The sequence below is a fragment of the Micromys minutus genome, assembly GCF_963924665.1.
Source record: "Micromys minutus genome assembly, chromosome: 16".
NCBI lineage: Eukaryota > Metazoa > Chordata > Mammalia > Rodentia > Muridae > Micromys > Micromys minutus.
Window position 1 is genome coordinate 53,519,416 of NC_137985.1, and position 18,588 is coordinate 53,538,003.

At 43.2% G+C, this 18,588-nt stretch overlaps 1 protein-coding gene across 3 annotated transcripts in view; it reads right to left on the reverse strand.

Moving 5' to 3' along the window:
• MAP2K5 (mitogen-activated protein kinase kinase 5) overlaps positions 1-18,588 on the reverse strand; it is a 207,423-nt gene that overhangs the window by 99,354 nt on the left and 89,481 nt on the right. For all 3 annotated transcript variants that reach the window (XM_080930288.1, XM_080930289.1, XM_080930287.1), the window contains one exon: positions 13,715-13,763. In XM_080930288.1, coding sequence (XP_080786414.1) covers positions 13,715-13,763 — 49 coding nt within the window. The remainder of the gene's footprint in view (positions 1-13,714; positions 13,764-18,588) is intronic.

The window sequence follows — 18,588 nt, forward strand, 5'->3', positions numbered from 1 at the left end:
AGTCAGTGTCATGCTGGAGAAGGTGAGAGAAAGGCCAGTGCAAAGTGGCTCCTTTTAATGCCCGGCGTTCTAGGTCATTTGTTATGGAAGGACTTGGAAGAGTCAGGGTGGATTCTGTTGGCCACGTCCTCTCAGGGGAAACAGGGGCTGTTAGGCAAAGTGGGTGATGGATCTAAGATCTCCTCAGCAGCCCTGCATAAAGACGGCACCAAACAAGCCATTACACCTCTGAGCAGAGCTAAGTGCTGCCTCATTGAATTCTTGAGAGAAGTATTGACTATCAACCCAGTCCTACTGATATCTGATTGTATCTGGATATGTTCTTAGGTTTGATCTTCTCATACTGACAAACATTGGCATGGGACTTGAGTGAGACAGTGCTGAGCACTGCCTGACCTAGAGCTAAGTGCTCAATGGGTAATGCATAGTCTGTGAACGAATGTTCCCAACTCTTCAGTGCACTGTGCATGTTTTAAGCTTAGTCTGAGGTACCGTGCCAGACCCAAGTGCTAAGTGATATTAACTTTCAGTATGCCAACTCCAGCTAGAAGCAAGCTTCTTCAAGAATGGCAGGTACTGCCCCACTGGAGTCACAGAGGAGCCAACAATTACCTAGTCACATCATGTGTCTGTCATCAAAATATTTCCCTAGTCCATCAGTGAGACTCCCCAGTGGGCTGGGCTTTTTAATGATGATGACATGAGTGTGACCTGCAGGAGTGATGGATGGCTGTCAGCACTTCTGACCAATTATATGAAGTGCTTAGACAACTGAAAACAAATAAGTAAATAAAAAGACCTGGATCAGGAGGAATGGAAGTATTTACAAATCAGGTCTTGGGTCATCCTGAGGCCTACAGCAGTCCCCCTGGTCTACAGGGGTCTATAACAGAATAGAAACTAAATGAAACATGAATTCAAAATGAAACCATATGGTTAATAAATCAGATAGTTTTACCTACTCAGAAACCTGTGGTAGGAAGATGGCCAGAGCCTGGGAGTTTAAATCCAGCTTGGATAACTGTGAGATCCTGTCTCAGTCCACACACCCGGTAAGTGACCATAGTGTCATGGTCACCATGCTACCGTATCTTTAAGAAAGCACGAAGCCCTAGGCAGTAACACTGACTGCACTCTGTACAGTGATGGCCAAACTCCAAGTCCTTGAGCTCTGAGCTATCTGAAGGGCAGTAGCTGCAGAGATTTAAACAGACGCTGATTCCACCCCATTCAACAAGAACAAGCAGACATAGAGAGACATGCGCTGCACAGGGAGGCACATGCGGGAGATCAGCCTCAAGTGTGCGGCCAGGCTGGGCTACAAAACAAGCACTGGTCCAGGTAGGTAGGTGAGACCCTGCCTTAGAATGAAAACCACCAAGGTGAACAAACAGAAGAGGGGAGGCGTGTACAAATAGAAGAACATATTCCCACAGTCTCAGACCACACACTACAGACAGCCTCCACTAGGAAATGAGTGGACAGAAGATACTACACCCACATGGCATATCCAATAATACTCTGCCATGAGAAGGAATGGCTGGCTCGCAAATGTTACAGCACAAATCAACTGAAAATGTTACAGGAACTAGAAAGAACAAGGCACAACAGTTCATGTTATACGACTCTATTTTTACCCAAAAAAGGCAAATCTATACAGTCAGAAAATAAGATCAGTGTTATCTAAGGGCTGGGACTGACTGTGAACAGGTACGGAGACTTTTTATTGGTAGAGTGATGGAATATTAAGAGCTGAATTAGAGCAATACTTGCTTACACTATAAATCTATTTAGCTCATATTTGAATCACATCCTTAAAACTGGTGTCTTTCTTGGTATATAACAATATAGCAATAAAGTGATTTAGGGAGAAAAAATAGCCTGATAATCCAAGTTATCAGCAACAGCACTAATTCCCAGAAAATCAGTTTTGCAGGTACTTTCTAGCCACTGTGGTCTTTCCATTTGTAAAGAAGTAGGAGACTCCAGTTAGCCACCCTAATTCTATGTAAACTGTCTACTCATGCACTTACACAGAAAGCCTGGGTACCCGTGATGATTATTTATTATTTAAAAAGGACTAGTTTTAAAGTGTCATTTTGTACAGATGAGATTTCCTCAGATGAGCAAGGCTAAGTCTACAAAGCACAAAAGTAAGTGGTTCAAACATGAGAAGCTCAATCAGGCGAGCATGGCCGCCTAAGTGTCTCCTCTAACTGTTCTGACTGATTTCCACGATGGTCTGATTTCTTTCTCCTTCCACTGAACTGACCAAATTGACTGTGGAAATTGGTATCATGTTGACACGACTCATCTTGCTGCCCGTAACTGCCTCACACAAAACTGGATCTTTGCACAGGCGGCAGCAATTAGCCATCACAGACGCTGCAGAAACAGCAGTGAGCTAGGGCTGGCTAATCAAGGCCAGGCCCTCTAAAGCCAGGCAAGCTGCAGCTCTTCCCGGGGCCTCCCTGCAGCTCTGCTCCACACACCGTCAGGGGTCAGGGTTTGGTTGGGGCCCTCTGGGCCTGCAGAAGAACTAGCAAGGTGACATTCTGGTCAGAGCAGACTTCTGTGTAAGCTTTTGTCAGAAAAGAAGAGCCACGCAGCCGACTGGAGCCTCTCTGTGAGAGCTGTTTGCCATAGGTGTTGGTGGCCAGCATTAGCTGCTTCCCTTTGATCTGCATTGTGTGTTTACGATTGGGCTTGCTTGGGCTTTCCGGGTGAACCTCACTGGGCTACCTTTAAAAGCCCGTATAGTGCAATCCCCTTTATTTATCTGTGTACTCGGGCACTGTCCAGGCGTGCACGCGCCACAGAGATAACTTGCAGAGATAGTCATACCACGTGGCGCCCATCATGGGACTCCGGCCATCTCATCAGCCTGTGTGATAGAACCTTTAAGGAAAGACCAGTGAGTTGTACAGTGTGCCGCACGGTTCTGTTGAGACGCCATGTGGAAGCAGAACTAGGCGTTTCTGTAATGCCCTCGCTCCATACAGCTGCACTGTCCATTCACCAGGACCCAGGGGCATATGGAGCCTGTCTCCCTCTTCCAACGTCCCTCCTCCCTTCATTAAGTTTAATTGTCTTATGAAAAGATAATACTCAGTGCACCTCTCTAGTTATTTCTTGGGGACTGCACTCTAATGAGTAAGAACAGCAGGTACAATTAAATACAGTCTGTGGTGACACTGCATTAGAGTCATCTGCACACAACAGGAATGCACACAGGAGAAAACCCACTGCAATAGCAAAGCTCCTGTAAGCACTCCATCATAGAATAAAGGGTGGTCTTCCAAGCACTCTTGCAAAGGCCCTAAATAAAATTAAACAGCATAATTAGCTATTGTAAATGGCAGTTACTGTCTGGAGCTTCATGATTCAGCTTGGAGGAGACACAATATATGGCTTTCCTCTCCTTCGTGACCAATAGGAGACCTTTGTAAGGGTAATATTAAGGACACACAGGCCTGGGCCCCTCATTTCTCCTTTCCTTCAAATTTTATTTATTACTGTTTTTATGGTGCTAGGGCTTGAACCCAGGTCCTTGCATGAGCAAGGTGAGTGCTCTACCATTGAGTTAGGCAACCCATCCTCTTTCCCTAAGTATTTAACAGTAAGTGAAATATCCGGCCTGCAGCCTACACATACCCTGAATGTGTGGGGGCTGCATGTAGACACACACCCTGAATGTATGGGGGCTGCATGTAGACACACACCCTGAATGTGTGGGGGCTGCATGTAGACACACACCCTGAATGTGTGGGGGGCTGCATGAACTGTGGAACAATGGACTCCTGCAAGTCTGAGGAGACAACATCTCCCCTCACCCTGGAAATCAAAGCTGAGTCTAAGATGCTATCCCATGAGGATCCAGAACCATCAATGCTTCTTAGCAGGAGGAAGGGATGAGGATATGGAATAAATGAAGGAGGACAGCAATGCTGGTGGATCCTTTCAAGGAAGAGAAGGGATTAAGGTCGGTAACGCTTGACAGGCGCTGTGTGCTGGTTCGAGCAGTCACTACCGCCATGTGCTCTCACTTGAGCTCACTCTAACCCTGACACAGGAGTCATGGTCAAGTCTCAGTTGACAGATGAGGAAATCAAAGCTCGAATTAATGAAATTACTCCGCCATGATGCCACACCCTGCCACTCTGACTCAACCCTTTGGCCTCAATGAGCTGTGTCTTCCTCAGACCAACCCCACTTGGGTGCAGGGAGTGGCTGGACTCCTGTACCAGCTTTGCTATTACCAACTGGGTAATTTTGAGAAATTAAGGGAAAACGCAGCTTAGATGTTTTCCTATTTCTGAAGAGCTGGGTTTCTAAAAAGAGCCACACTCTCTCACTCTGCATGCTCACTGTGCCCTGCATATGCTGCAGACATGCTGCTCCTACCTCAGAGGAGCACAAGTGACCCCCAGCAGGGTCAGAGGTGAATTAAGGGGCCAAGCCAGACTGTACTCTTCGACCCTGTCCTTGAACTACTGCAGACCATGACTGCCTCCCTGGGCACCGAGCACTTCAGTGAGCCTCTCTGGACATCCATGTCCTTATTTAAAAATAGACAAAGACATGTTCCTCACAAGGCTGTCTTAAAGACTAAACAAATGATATCCACACAAGGCCCGTTCCAGCAGCCCCAGAAGACATGCAGTAACTGACAACAGTAACTTACTCCCCCAGAAGCAAAACCTAGATTTTGATTCCTACAGTGCTGGTCACCTTCAGCTATGCCCTCGGGGGAAGGGTGGGTGTGGAGTCTGCTAATGTAGTGGTTCAACTAGGTCACTGTGCCACCGATGACAGACCTCTTATCTTCTAGTGTTATTACAAACAATGCGGGGCTGCTGAGACCTTACACAGCTCTAGGGACTGACCTAACTAGGATGACAGGGGAGAAACAATAGGCACATGCAGAAAAGTTGGAGTTGGGCAGGCCATGTGCTCTGAATTCATTTTATAGAGCTTAATAGAGGTGGGCTTATTGTAGGCCTCTCTCTCTTTTTTAAACAAGGAGGCAGGATTAGCTGATGTTGTTGGCAGGAAGTCTCTACAGAGCAGTCTCAGGCTCTAAACATCCAGGAGAAGGAAGCTGTGGCTGACACTTGACACTCTGCCTCACCCTTTGTCAAAATAGACCAGAGGAAGTCTTTGCTAGTCTTACAGGTCTGAGGCACTGGGACCCTTGAGAAGGAGATGCTCCTGTCAACATTACACAGTCACAGGATGTCACTCACTTCTCCCTCAGATGACTTTGAAGTAAGCCACACTACAGAAAGTTCCCGGATAAAACCATCTCAGACGACCAACCCACTCATCTGATAAGTATGAGCACATGGCCACCCTCACGAGTTCCCTGTGGCTGCCGTCCTCCCCAGATGGTCCTCTCCCTCTGATAAACTTTGAAACTTCAGATTTACCTAGAAGACAAAACTGAGAGGCAACCGACTGTGCCTGTGACATGGCCCAACAGGGTCCTGATCATGTTTTATTACAGCAATAGTAACCTAATTAAGACAGTGAGTTTTTTTGTTTTGAGACAATCATAGAGTCCTGTGGCTGGAAAAAACAATAGAGACATACTGTGCTGGCCTCTATATAGAGTTCTATAATGGTAGCATCTTGTAAAACTATATAGTACAATATACCTGCCAGTTTTGTCTTCATGTGGACAAAGCTGTGATGAGCATGCACACACAGGCACCATGTGGACCGAGGTCTTTATTTCTGGGTTATAAGGGAAGCTGTGTGCTCAGTTTTTCAGGGAAATGTCAACAGTGGGAATATCCCCTCACTGCTGCGAACAACCAACCTAACTTCTCTGCAGCCTCACTGGTATTTGCAGTTGTCCCTGTTGATCAAATCTCATGTTGGTGTGGGTCTTCGATTTCTACAATGAGGTGGCCATCTTCTCTGTGTGATTATCTGCCACCTGACCATCCCCATTATCTAACTCGATTGATTTTTTTGTTTTTGTTTTTTTTTTCTGTTGAGTTTTTAAAGTTCTTTATAAAGCCTTGGCACGTTAAAGAAAACCAAAACACTTACAAGTCACAGCGTATAGAATTACTTATCATTTAAAAACCATTATTATGCATTCAAAATTCCCTGTGATTACTTAAGGCAAAGAGAATGAATGGCCAGTACAGGAAAGAAGGCTTAATTTTCAGAGATGTGCGTGTGTACAGTCAGAACTGGAGAAAAATCAACAACTCACACTCATTAAACTGGCTTGTTTACCTCAGTTAACTGTCGAAGTCAACTTTCCTCATGGATTATGATCTACTTCAGCACTGGCATGAAATATCCACCTGCTAAGGATATTTCACAGGAGCCGAGGCCTGAGAGTGACTCTCACCAGTAATACTTGTTCAACACAAACAGCCCCTGACAGATCCACCTGACTAAGCACCAGGAAGAAGGCGCCCATCCAGTTTTCCCATCATTACCCTCTGCAACATAAAACCAACTGGGGATGACTCCTTTAAATTGACTTGGATTGCTCAAATGCTAACCAGTCCTTGAAAAACAAAACAAAACCCAAACCAACAACCTGGTATTTCAGGAAGTGAAATGTGGCCTGGGTACTTTAAAACTCCCTGCAGCCTGAAATAAAGTCCCACTGTCTTGTGTCTATAGGGAGGCTGCTATGGAGGCTTTGTGCAGACTACATTTCATCAAGAATCACTTAAAATCAACTGCATTACTTTCTACTGGTAGCAATGCCCACCACTGAGGGATCTTTCTTGTGAGTGTAGTTGAGTTCCCATTATCTGTACTAGGAATCCCAGCTTTACTCACATTTAGACAGATTTTAACACTCTGACTTGGACCTCAGACTTTCTTTTCTAAGAAATTCAAAGATTTTATGTGTGTTTCCTATTCTCATAGACAGTAATTTTGGAGTAGGATATGTTTACAGTATTTTTATTGCAGACTGTACCGATGTCATCTAGAGTGTTTCTAGTGCACAGACTGTACTGATGTCATCTACAGTGTTTCTAGTGCACAGACTGTACTGAAGTCATCCACAGTGTTTCTATTGCAGACTGTACTTATGTCATACAGTGTTTCTAGTGCACAGACTGTACTGATGTCATCTACAGTGTTTCTAGTGCACAGACTGTACTGATGTCATTTAGAGTGTTTCTATTGCAGACTGTACTGATGTCATCTAGAGTGTTTCAAGTGCACAGACTGTACTGATGTCATCTACAGTGTTTCTAGTGCACAGACTGTACTGATGTTATCTACAGTGTTTCTATTGCAGACTGTACTGAAGTCATCTACAGTGTTTCTATTGCACAGACTGTACTGATGTCATCTAGAGTGTTTCTAGTGCACAGACTGTACTGATGTCATCTACAGTGTTTCTAGTACACAGACTGTACTGATGTCATCTACAGTGTTTCTAGTGCACAGACTGTACTGATGTCATCTAGAGTGTTTCTAGTACACAGACTGTACTGATGTCATCTACAGTGTTTCTATTGCACAGACTGTACTGATGTCATCTACAGTGTTTCTAGTACACAGACTGTACTGATGTCATCTAGAGTGTTTCTAGTACACAGACTGTACTGATGTCATCTACAGTGTTTCTAGTGCACAGACTGTACTGATGTCATCTACAGTGTTTCTATTGCACAGACTGTACTGATGTCATCTACAGTGTTTCTACTGCAGACTGTACTTATGTCATACAGTGTTTCTAGTGCACAGACTGTACTGATGTCATCTACAGTGTTTCTATTGCAGACTGTACTGATGTCATCTACAGTGTTTCTACTGCAGACTGTACTTATGTCATACAGTGTTTCTAGTGCACAGACTGTATGATGTCATCTACAGTGTTTTTTTAAAATATAAAAAAATCTGCTAATGACACTACTTAGATCCTCCAGCATCTCTACCTCCAGGTGAGGTTTACTTGTGGCTAGGTGGCCACTGGGTAGAAACTGCTTATTTCATCTACAGACTAATACTGTCCAAAAAGGGACACATTATGTGGAATAGCTGACTGATAATCTTTGCTGAGCCAAAATTATCAGCCCTTCAAAATTTCTGCATTTCAAAGTCTGTCAGCTATCCTGGGCCAAAAGGCTAAAGACTTGCTCTCACATGTTGTTAACAGGAAACTACTAGTAGAGATTTGTCTCTACAACATGTCTCAGTTCTGAAAGCCATGTTAGGTTCCCTATGCTTTTAGGTATTTGGCCATTCTCAGACTTCTGATAGAGTTGAAGACTAATTTAATTTTATAGCCCACCCAAGATAATTAACTTTGAGAAAACATAGTCATTTAGAATATCTTCAAATGGTCATAGTTGTACACAGCTTACATTTGAGAGAAAAGTTTTTTTTTTTTTAAAGTAAACAGAAAAGGTGATGTGTGGGTTGTGTCAAGGTGATACATAATTGGACAGTGGAGAGGCAGGCAGGAAAGTCTAGGAAAATGGAAGAGGAAGAGAGTAGGCGGGAGTTTGGAGGAGATGAAGATGGAGGCAGACATGAACATTTCTCTCCACACATCTCTAGATAGAAAAGGTTATGATTATCTCTAAGGGTCTCTATGGGTCAATTTATCTTATCTAGATGGGCAGTTTATATCTTTGGCCACTGGTTGTAAGTTTATTGTGCAGAGCGTTGTGAATTGAGAATTTAACATATAAACCTGTCTGATAAGTTAATGGTTGTGAAATCATGTTTATACCAGTTGGTGGAGGAAAGTGAGTGAAAATGTCATGCAGGGGCAGTGGAGTGAACCATGTCTGAGTTCTTAGAGGCGGCATGGAACAGCTAAGTTAGAGATCCCTGCAGTGCCATGTGGCCGCACGGCAGCTGGAACTAGCTCAGGATATAAGGTTCCACATTTTAACATTTACCGCAATAGTTTTCAATGCAAGCATCTAGCCCATTACCAAGTCCTTGTGTTTATTGTGTGTACAGATTATGTGTGTGTACAGGTCACATGCTTCCTATGTATACTGGCCAGAGGTCCACAACAGATATCTTCCTCAACAGCTCTCTTGATATTTTGATGGACTTGACGATATGATACAAATCCTCTTTTTATCTGCCTCTCCTACCATTGGATCACAGCCCTGTCCCATCTCCTGTCTTGTTACAGGGGTTCTGGAGATCCATACTCAGGCCCCCAGTGCCTCTCAGCTGTCATAGCCCATCCTTCTTTCCATTCCCATGCTCTCCTTCCCAGAATACTGCCTACATGGAGTACTAGAACATCTGACCACGATGCTGCCTGACCATGAGTTCAACCACTTTACTGCTCAGTCACATTCCACTGTGTGTTTACCATCTATCTGATACAAGACAGGTAAGTTGTTTCCAGTTTGTATCTTTTATGAATAAAGCTGCTGGAAACATGTGCATACTAGTTTTGTGAGACAAATGCTTTATTTCTCCTGTGTAAATGTCTAGGGGAGGAGTTGCTGGGCTATGCTGTCAGAAGTGTGCAGGTGTTACACTCCTCCTCTAGCCTGCATCCCCAAACCACCGTCTTTGTGAACTCCATGTGCATAAGCTTCCTGGGCTTGTCCAGTGATGGATCCACTAAACTATCCCTTCATCCTTTAGCTAACTACTTTCCAATACACTCTATACCTAACACTGTATTACTGTCTATGTGTATGTGTGTGTATTCATTCATATAAGTGTATATATATATATAAGTGTATATATATGTATATATATATATATATATTTCACCCACCCCTGATAAAAATGTTTTATGAGTGTAGAAAAAGACATTCCCCAAGCACCCACAACAACATCTAGAACACAGCTAAGAAATAAAGAGCTATGGAACAGACAAGCATTATCTTAGACACCTAAGGCAGCACACTGGAGAATCTAAGTGTAGTCAGTTTAGAAAAGTAATATCAAGAAAAATAAAATTTCTAGCATGTTTGCTGAAACAAACAGTTGGTTTGCTTTTTCTTAGAGATCAGAAAAGATTGGGTCCATTTAGGTTGTCTGGCCACAGATAACAGTTTCTTTACAGAGACCTATCCCGGTGAAAACTGCTTTGCAAAGCTGTTTAAAGACGGCGCTTTACTTTCTATCTGAGGCTGGCTCGAAACTCATGACCTCTCTTCCCCAGGCTCCCAAGGGCTGGGATGACAGGTGTGCACCAAGCCCAGCTTTCCTATTGGGGAAGACAAGCAAACTGCCTAGGCCTATATACAGAAAGGTTTACTGGTTTACAAGAGGTCTAGCTTTCTCTTACCACCAGTTTCCGCATCTCTGTACAATGGTCCCGACTGACGGCCGGTTTTATTTTCTTAATCTAAGTTCTATTCTCATTACCCTTCCACTTCTTTTTGATCCTTGGGGAAAGCAAGAGCAGTTACTGCCAGGGTATTCTCACGTTTCCCACAGAAATGGCATAGGTGTTAATCTTGCATTTATGTTTGATGTGGGTAATGACGGCTGTGACTGGAGCCATGGTTATTAATATGCAGGGCTCTCACCTCATTAGTGGTGATGTATGTTTTGAAGTTAAGCTGCAGTGTTTGCTGGAATGTTCTCACTGTTCACTTCCTTTGTTTTGACTCACGGTCAGCATGGGCTGTGCTCACAGGGCGCTCCCTTATGTCTGATAATGAAGACAGCTTTTCCACAGTAGTTAATCTTGGTAGGTGTTTCAAAGACTTTAAATAAGTACATCTTCATATGATGACATCACATTTGTTTTAGCTTAAAAAGAGATTTAAGGATTTTTTTTTTTTAACCCTGTAATATAAACCACAATAAACTCTCCCTGGCTGGATTTAGGAATCACAGTTTTAATAGAGGTCCACCTTCAGGACTAACATTTGAGCATTTATCATCCTGAATACGAACATGCTGAAGAGAGGACAGCTGGCTGAGCCCTCGATGGGGACACAGAGTGCGGCTGAGTAACTAAGGAGCGCCATGGGACGAAGGGTCTGTCGCCACTTCCTGTTCACAGCCCTCTGCTCTACAGTCTCCACTGGTGCTGAGGGAAGACGCTGGGGGTTAGCTCTGCAGATTCTGTACTTAGACCCATTTACACGGGAGAAAAAGTCTGTCCTTTAGTGTCATACAACCTAACATGTCTCCAGTTCTTCATCTTAGAAAACTGTGTGCTCCTGAGTATAAAGCAATGTCATATAATAATTTCCCGCTCTGTTTAGGGAGAGCAGCCTTAGCAAACAATGATCAGAGGAGAGCTGAGCTCTCAGTACTTAGACCAACACAAAGAGGCGGCTTGGATCGTTCATTAATGCCTTTCCTTCTTCTTCTCACCGCTGTCTGCTCACACAGCCTAGACCATCCTCCCCCGGCCCCCATAAAAGGAGCCAGCTTTGATTTGACAATGTGACACATATTCAGATGTATTCCCATCATCAGTCAGAGGAAACAAAAACAAGTCTGTGTGTGCAAGGGGAAGAGCAGTGAGCGCACTTAGTACAAGTGTATAAACAACCATATTACCTACTTAATTGCCTTAGCTGAACTTAAAAGCTCAGATCTTTAATTGCCCGATTGAACTCATCTAAAAAGCTACAATTTTTTAATCAAGGAGAAAATTAAATAGCTTTTTGGTAAATAAAAAGGCATCTTTAATCTTAGTTTTATGAAATCCAAGTTATTAAATATGGACAAAACCTACTCAATTTAGGCTAAATTTCTCATTACAACCTTTTACAAAAGTCTTCAGAGACCTGGTCCTTTTACTTTAAATTCAGAAGGTAAAAGCCTCTATGGGTAGCTATGGAACTCAAAGGCCAACATCAATCTATTAAGTGAGATATACAACCACAGCACACTCTTTTTGAGAGCTGAGTGCCAGGGAACATACACTCATTTGCACTGTGATCCAGTCACCTTGCTGCCCAGGCTCCTTCCCTGACTCACACTTAGAACTGAAGTCGCAGGAGAGGCTTGTGGCAACGCCTCCCCACTGCTCTCAGGCACCTCCCACAGAAATACTACACAGAGACTTACTCTGGGAGTTGAGTGGGCCAAAAACAACCTGTTGAAAGACTGAGGATTCTTTTTGAAAACCTATGTGGTCCAGCGAAGTCTCCACAGCCCTCCCCTACCACATGACTAAAGGCCTTTCTGAGCCCAAGCTACAAAAAGGAAAGAAGAAGGGAACACTCGTCTCCAAGGGCTCTGGTAACTGTGCCTGCCTACAATGACCACAGGACTGTCCTAGCAAACTGACCCCAAGCTTTACTTTCAGATCTCCACAAATCTGTCTAAACATGTCTAATGAGATATTCTTTCAACAAATAAACAAAACTCTAGCTATTTCTCACAAACAGTGGGGTTAACTCCAAATAATCTAAGAAACAGGGATTCTAGAGGCATAGCATCTTGTCAGCATGATTTGTCACTTTAAAGAGGAAAAGAAAAGACACTTTGGAATAACTGAGTCACACTTCCCTACCCACCAGACTTCTCAGAGTGACCACATTTTCCATAGAGAGTGATGGCTTAGACAATTCACTGTTCCAGAATTACCCAGCCTGCCTAGAGTACTACAGCTCTAAGTTTCAGATGACGACAGCACTCCCATCTATACAGCAGTCTTTAATGAAGGTTTGCTCTTGAGCACTGCTGTCTTCCCTTGGACCCCATGCAAATGAGCAGCAATGGGAAGGCTGGCAAACTCCAGGTCTCGAGCACTGTTTTTGTAGGAGTTTTGTAGGAGTACATAAGGCAGGAGTGCACAGATGGCAGAGAGCAGCTCTGCCACCAGGTTAAGGTGTCCCTTTCTGTCACCCACCAGATGTGTACACATACCCAGGAAGTGGCACTGACCCAGCTGGGCTCACGCTCCCTACCACTCTGGCACCATTTACACATGGATTTAAGGAGGCAGGGGAATGGGGTTCATGATTCATTCTGTTAGCACGGATGCCTTCAAGAACTGAATTATTAGGCTTTCCCCCCAATATGCAGACATCCTGTTTAATGCAAAGATTCTTTAAGATGGGTGAAGAAGTCTGAGTTATTGAGAACATCTACAAGGACCAGAGGCCACACTGTTGGTAGGAGACTGCAGCTGAGGACAGGGTATACCCCTCCAAAAGCACTAGTTCTTTCTTAGGAAAAACATCCAAACAATGAAAACTAAAACCGAATTAAAAAAAAAAACCCTTTCTTTTAATCACATCTAACTGGACACTGCTGCTAGGAGGAGCAGGTGTATTCTAAGTTCAGCTTTTTCCTTTTTCTTTTTTATCCCCCCTCATAATTTGCTTCAAATGAATTCAGAGATTTGGGGAACACTAAACAAATGAAGGGGGCTCCGTGACAGGTAACAGTTGTCAGACCATTCTCTTGCATGTTACCGGAACAAGTAGCCATTCTGATTCTTTATTTAGTTCCTTGTTTAAAGTTTCACTTCCAGGGAGCAGGATGGGATCTCTTCAGAGGAGAGGATGCAAAGCCATTCATAAATAGTACAAAATATGTTTTGCATGCTTGAAAAATGTGGCTCATAAAAATAGAACTCCCTAGTTTGTACTGAAAAAATATGGAAATAAGAGGGAGAACATAGGAAAAGTAACATTTAAATCACTTTGCTGATGGCCACATCAACTGTCTGAAACGCCAAGTTTTGTTGTTGTTGTTTGTTTTAAACCAAGGTAACTGCAGAGCCTCCCCCATCCCCACATTAAGTTCATTTGTGTAACCCAGAACATACCTCTATGTAAAATCTTTAGGCTCCACAGATAGGTAAGGCCTTTAACAACCTAAAATTGTGAAAGGAGAAGAAAACAGTACAGTTATGGACATGATAGGGAATGCTCCACAGTTAAAGAAACCAGACACAAATTGTCCTTTAAATTTCTGTCCAACTGCAAGTGCCTCTTGACTATTTCCCCATCCGTGCTCTCAGGGACACCAACTGCAGAGCTCCACACTGCTTGCTAGTGAGTTTACTGCACCAGAAGACTGGGTGTGTCAGAGGAAAGAGACGAGCATGCATCACAGAACAACCTGGAAGGCCACATGCCAAACCTCAATGGAGGTATGGACAGGTTAGGAGAAAGTCAGAAGAGAGGGACAAAGACTTCTTAAACAATTTTACAGTATTTCTAAATCATTTTTTAAAAATGATTTTGCTTTTATTTTATGATATATGTTTGTCTGCATGAATGTATGTGCACTATGTGTGTGCTTAGTGTTCATGGAGGCCAGAAGAGGGCGCCAGATCTCCTGAATTTACAGTTGTGAGCTGCTATGTGGGTCCTCTGCAAGAGCGGCAAGTGCTTTTAACTGCTGAGCCATCTGGAGACAGCCCCTGGATAATTCTTTTTAAAGTCATGCTATTTATGATGAAAGAAAAAATTTACTTTTATTTCTTGGTAATTCTGGAGAATAAGCTGAGGGTCTTACATGTGCTCAGAGGGGCTGTACCAATCAACTATGTATAGAACAAGAACATTAAAGAGACGGACTCTCAAAAGGAACTGAGTAAAACAGACGTCACCTTTCCCAGTGGCAGCAAGGAGAGCCTGAACAAGAAGCCTTCATGGCAAACGTAACTGATGTGAAGGAAAGAGAAGATGACACTGGACCAAGTTAAAGACACATTTCAGTCAGATGTGTCAGACTGTCCCCCAGAGGACTCTACTCTAGGCTCTATGGGAACTCCTAATACGACTTTCAAAACTTTTCTGTTAAGTTTAAAATAAAAATTAAAAATCATTTTAAAAGTCTTGTTATTACTGTAGAAGGCTTTCTTATTCCTTCTTTAATAAAACACACTGAGAGAAGCAGAGAAGGCACTTGTGGCACAGAGCATGCGTATGCAGAAGTTCACAGAAAGCATCAGAGAGCAGGCCAGAGGAAAGATGGGTGAACAGGTGAGTAACATCGCACCAATTCCACCTGGACCCCGTCAACGGCCAGAGTTAAGAAAAATGGTTAAGTGAATAAGACCGTAACCTACAGGTGCAATTACTACCGTCTACTAATAATTGGGAACTGCCATTAAGATCTTTTAATCTTGATCTGAGTATGTGGCTCACTGGTAAAGGGTTTGGCTGCATGTAGGAGGCCCTAAATTCAATCCCTAGTACCACTAAACAAATACTAAATAAATCTTCAAAGTTTATACAAAAGTAATTGTTACAGGAAAATAATGCTTTTACTCATCGCACATGAACAGGAACTTACGATTTCAAGGCTGACTACTCATAGTCAGTTTTAAAGTAAACAAAGCGCTGTCACTGAAGACGCACTTAGAAGCACGTGAAAGCTCTTGCTGTCACTAGCACTGGGCAAGTCCAGGCTCCGTGATAAGGAAGCTTCCTGGACGAGAAGCAAATAGGTTTTGTGTGCTGTAAACATGATGCTAGAGAAGGATTTTGGTTGATAAAAACTGGCTATTATCAACTAAAAACCAGAAATGGGAAGTAAGAAAAGCAGTTTCCGAATATTGAGGATGTAGATGTGGATGAGGCCAGCCCATTTCAGAGAGCAGGAGGCACACTGGGGACCAGCTGCTATAACCAGCACTCCAGCCCATGCGCATCTATTCTCAGAGAACGGACACATTCTTATAGCAAGCATGGAACAAGGAATATCAAATCATGAATATTATATACATGTTCAAATGCTAGACCATATAAATAAATACCTACGCTATGATAGTAAAATTAAAATATGTATTTAAAATAGAAGTATAAATGATGACAATTTTTTCAGTGGAAGTAAGACAAAGATTTTAAACATTCATTAAAGATGTCAGCAATGAAAATAGCTTCTCTCTGAGCAGGGGAGAGAGGCTATGGTGGTTAACAGGGAAACAGTGATTGTGGTTCTGAGAAGTGGGGTGCAACTCCCTAACTCGGAAGTTCAGTTGAGTGTTATAAGACTTTCCTGTTACAGGCTGTGTGTCACTAACATTAGCTCAACAGCAAATGATCAGAAAACAGACAAACAAGACACAATCACACATGCACAGACTTCAGAGTAGTAAAAGAAATACAGTACTCTGTATGATATTTGATAAAAACATTTCCAATTATGATTCCTCCAACCTTGAAGACAGAGTGTCTCCTTACTGTGTGTCGGCATCCATGTCTAAAGGACAGGAAGCCTGTGCACTGAGTACCACTGGCATTCAGGAGGCCTTGACACTGTCTTACACCCGCTGTCAATCACTCACTCTTGACAAGTCAAGTGCACATCTTTCCATGGACAACGTCAATCAACATTCACATTAGCATTCAAATTACAGCAGTGTGGCGCTGCTTCAGAGCGAGAGGGAAGAAACCGTGCTGGGCAGCAGGAAAGAGCGTTCTTTATAAGAAGTGGGGTAGAGATTCGCAGAGACGGAGGCTGAGATCGGGTCGTTTGTATGGATTTCTTCAAGAGAAAAGCACACTCTCCCTCCTACATATGTCCGACATGAGAAGACGTGAGCTGTACTTCACAGACACTGACAGGGCTCATCCTGCCATGACCTTCAGAACTGTGGCCCAGCCTGGCACTCCAGATTACTAGAACCAAGAAAATTAAGTTCATTTTGGGAAAGAGATTCCTCAGAGAAAGGTGAGAAGATCTTTGGTGACCACAGTGGGACAGGCCAGAAATCCTAGGGGACTGAGGCTGGGGAGTACCTGAAGCACCACGTGCAACACAAGCTCCCACGTGAAAATGGGAGCCTGAAGCAACTGTGCATCTGTGCTTCTCTTCTGTCATTCTCCTGCACTGCTCTTCCCCCTCACCCTGTGCGTTTTAACCCAGTTTCCTCCTTAATCCTTCCTTCATTTCCCCACCTCATTTCTCAGAGAACAGGGCTCAGGAGCAGTGGGTCTGGAGACAGACGGTTCCGTCCCTAGGATAGCACTGACTAGTGGGCAGTGACTCGGGATAGGTATTGGATGCTCTAACCCATGTGCTTAGCACCGACAGGCCCAACAACCCTCATCCCACAGCTGCTGGAAACCTAGGCAGCATGGTGTGTGTGCGTAGACCACAGAGACTGGTACACACAGACCCATTTAATTCTGTCGCAGGACCAGAGCTGAGGCTATCTGTATGTGCCATCTTGGGACCAGTTCACAAGTAACCATGGAAACTGGAAACCAGAACAGGCTGTGAGTATGTGTATTTCACACTCGATGAGGAACCACCCAATAAGGCCATAGTCAAATATGGATAATATGATCCTCTTGATATGAGATGCTGTCTCTGGGCAGTGTGCTATTTATTAGGTACAGAAAGGATCATCCAATTTGGAGCCTATTCAGACCCCTCCTCCACACACACATACACACCCCACTTTAGAGGTGCTATACAAGTGCAGGGCACTAACAGTTTATCAAAGCTGTTAGAAGAGCAACACTGTTCAAAGCATTTCTTCTCTACCCACCATGGACGCTTTCATCACTATGGCCTAGATCACATGAAAGCTGTAGGAACGGGCCTTGTTTTTTAAGAGACTGCCCCCAATCCAAAACCAAGTAAGGGGCACATTAACTTTTCTTGGACTAGCATTCATTTTAATATTTCTTCCTAATATAGCATTTTGAAAAATCTTCAACTACCCAAACATCAGGCCTTCTATTCAAAGCTGGTTGCTTTTCTGCTGACTGTTCAGTTACAACCTTCCCATCCTCACTGAACCAGAAAGCCCAGTGGCCCGTTTCTGCCCCACACAGGAGCAAGGCAAGATTGATGAGGCTGGGGAAGAACACGCTTCTTTACTCAAAAGGTGGACTCTATTTTCCCGAGTTCAGTAGCTGACGAGACACAGGACTTGCAGACCAGCAGCTCGTCTCTTCTCGCCTTTATTAAACGTGTTATTAAACTCTAGAGCCAAGAACTGCCAAAAGCCACAAAGCATCCATTCCCCTCTGAGATTAGAAGAGGAAAGGAAACATTTTTATTTTCATCTAAATCACTGATTTAAGTACTCAGATTTCATCCTGAATAATCTGCCTGCATGTGTAGATTAGAAGCTGTGGGCAGACACAGCATCAGAAAGAAGAATGCTCATCACCCTGGGCAGTTCACACTAATAATTAGAAAGAAAAAAGGAAAGCTGTGAATTACAATGAACTAAGCTTGAATAAGTGTCCATGTTGGATTAAAGAATTTGAGTTGTCAGTTTGATGTATAATGAATGTGAAAATAAGCCATTTAATTAAATGGTACATGATATAATCACTCTGTTCTGCCTTAAACCACCTAATTTAACAGAGTGCCTTCACTTTAGCAATTGTTTACGATTACAGCACCCAGTGACTCTTCTTAGACACCGTTAGCTTACATTATTCCCAATCTCAAATCTTGAACTTACATAATAATGCCAGTTTAGATGATATGATTTGCCTATTTATTAGTGAGTACAGAAGACAGGAAAACTGTTCTTCATCACAAAGGGCACAGAATCCTAGATATAGTCTCCAAAAGATAAAATAAAAACCAAGAGCAGAAGACTGCAAAACCACTTAAAAGCAAAGTAAGATTTTGTTCATAGATGGTTTCACTAATTTAGATTCTTAAATTATTTTCAAATTCTAAGTCTATAACTATTAAATTTCCCCTGAAACAGCTTTCTCT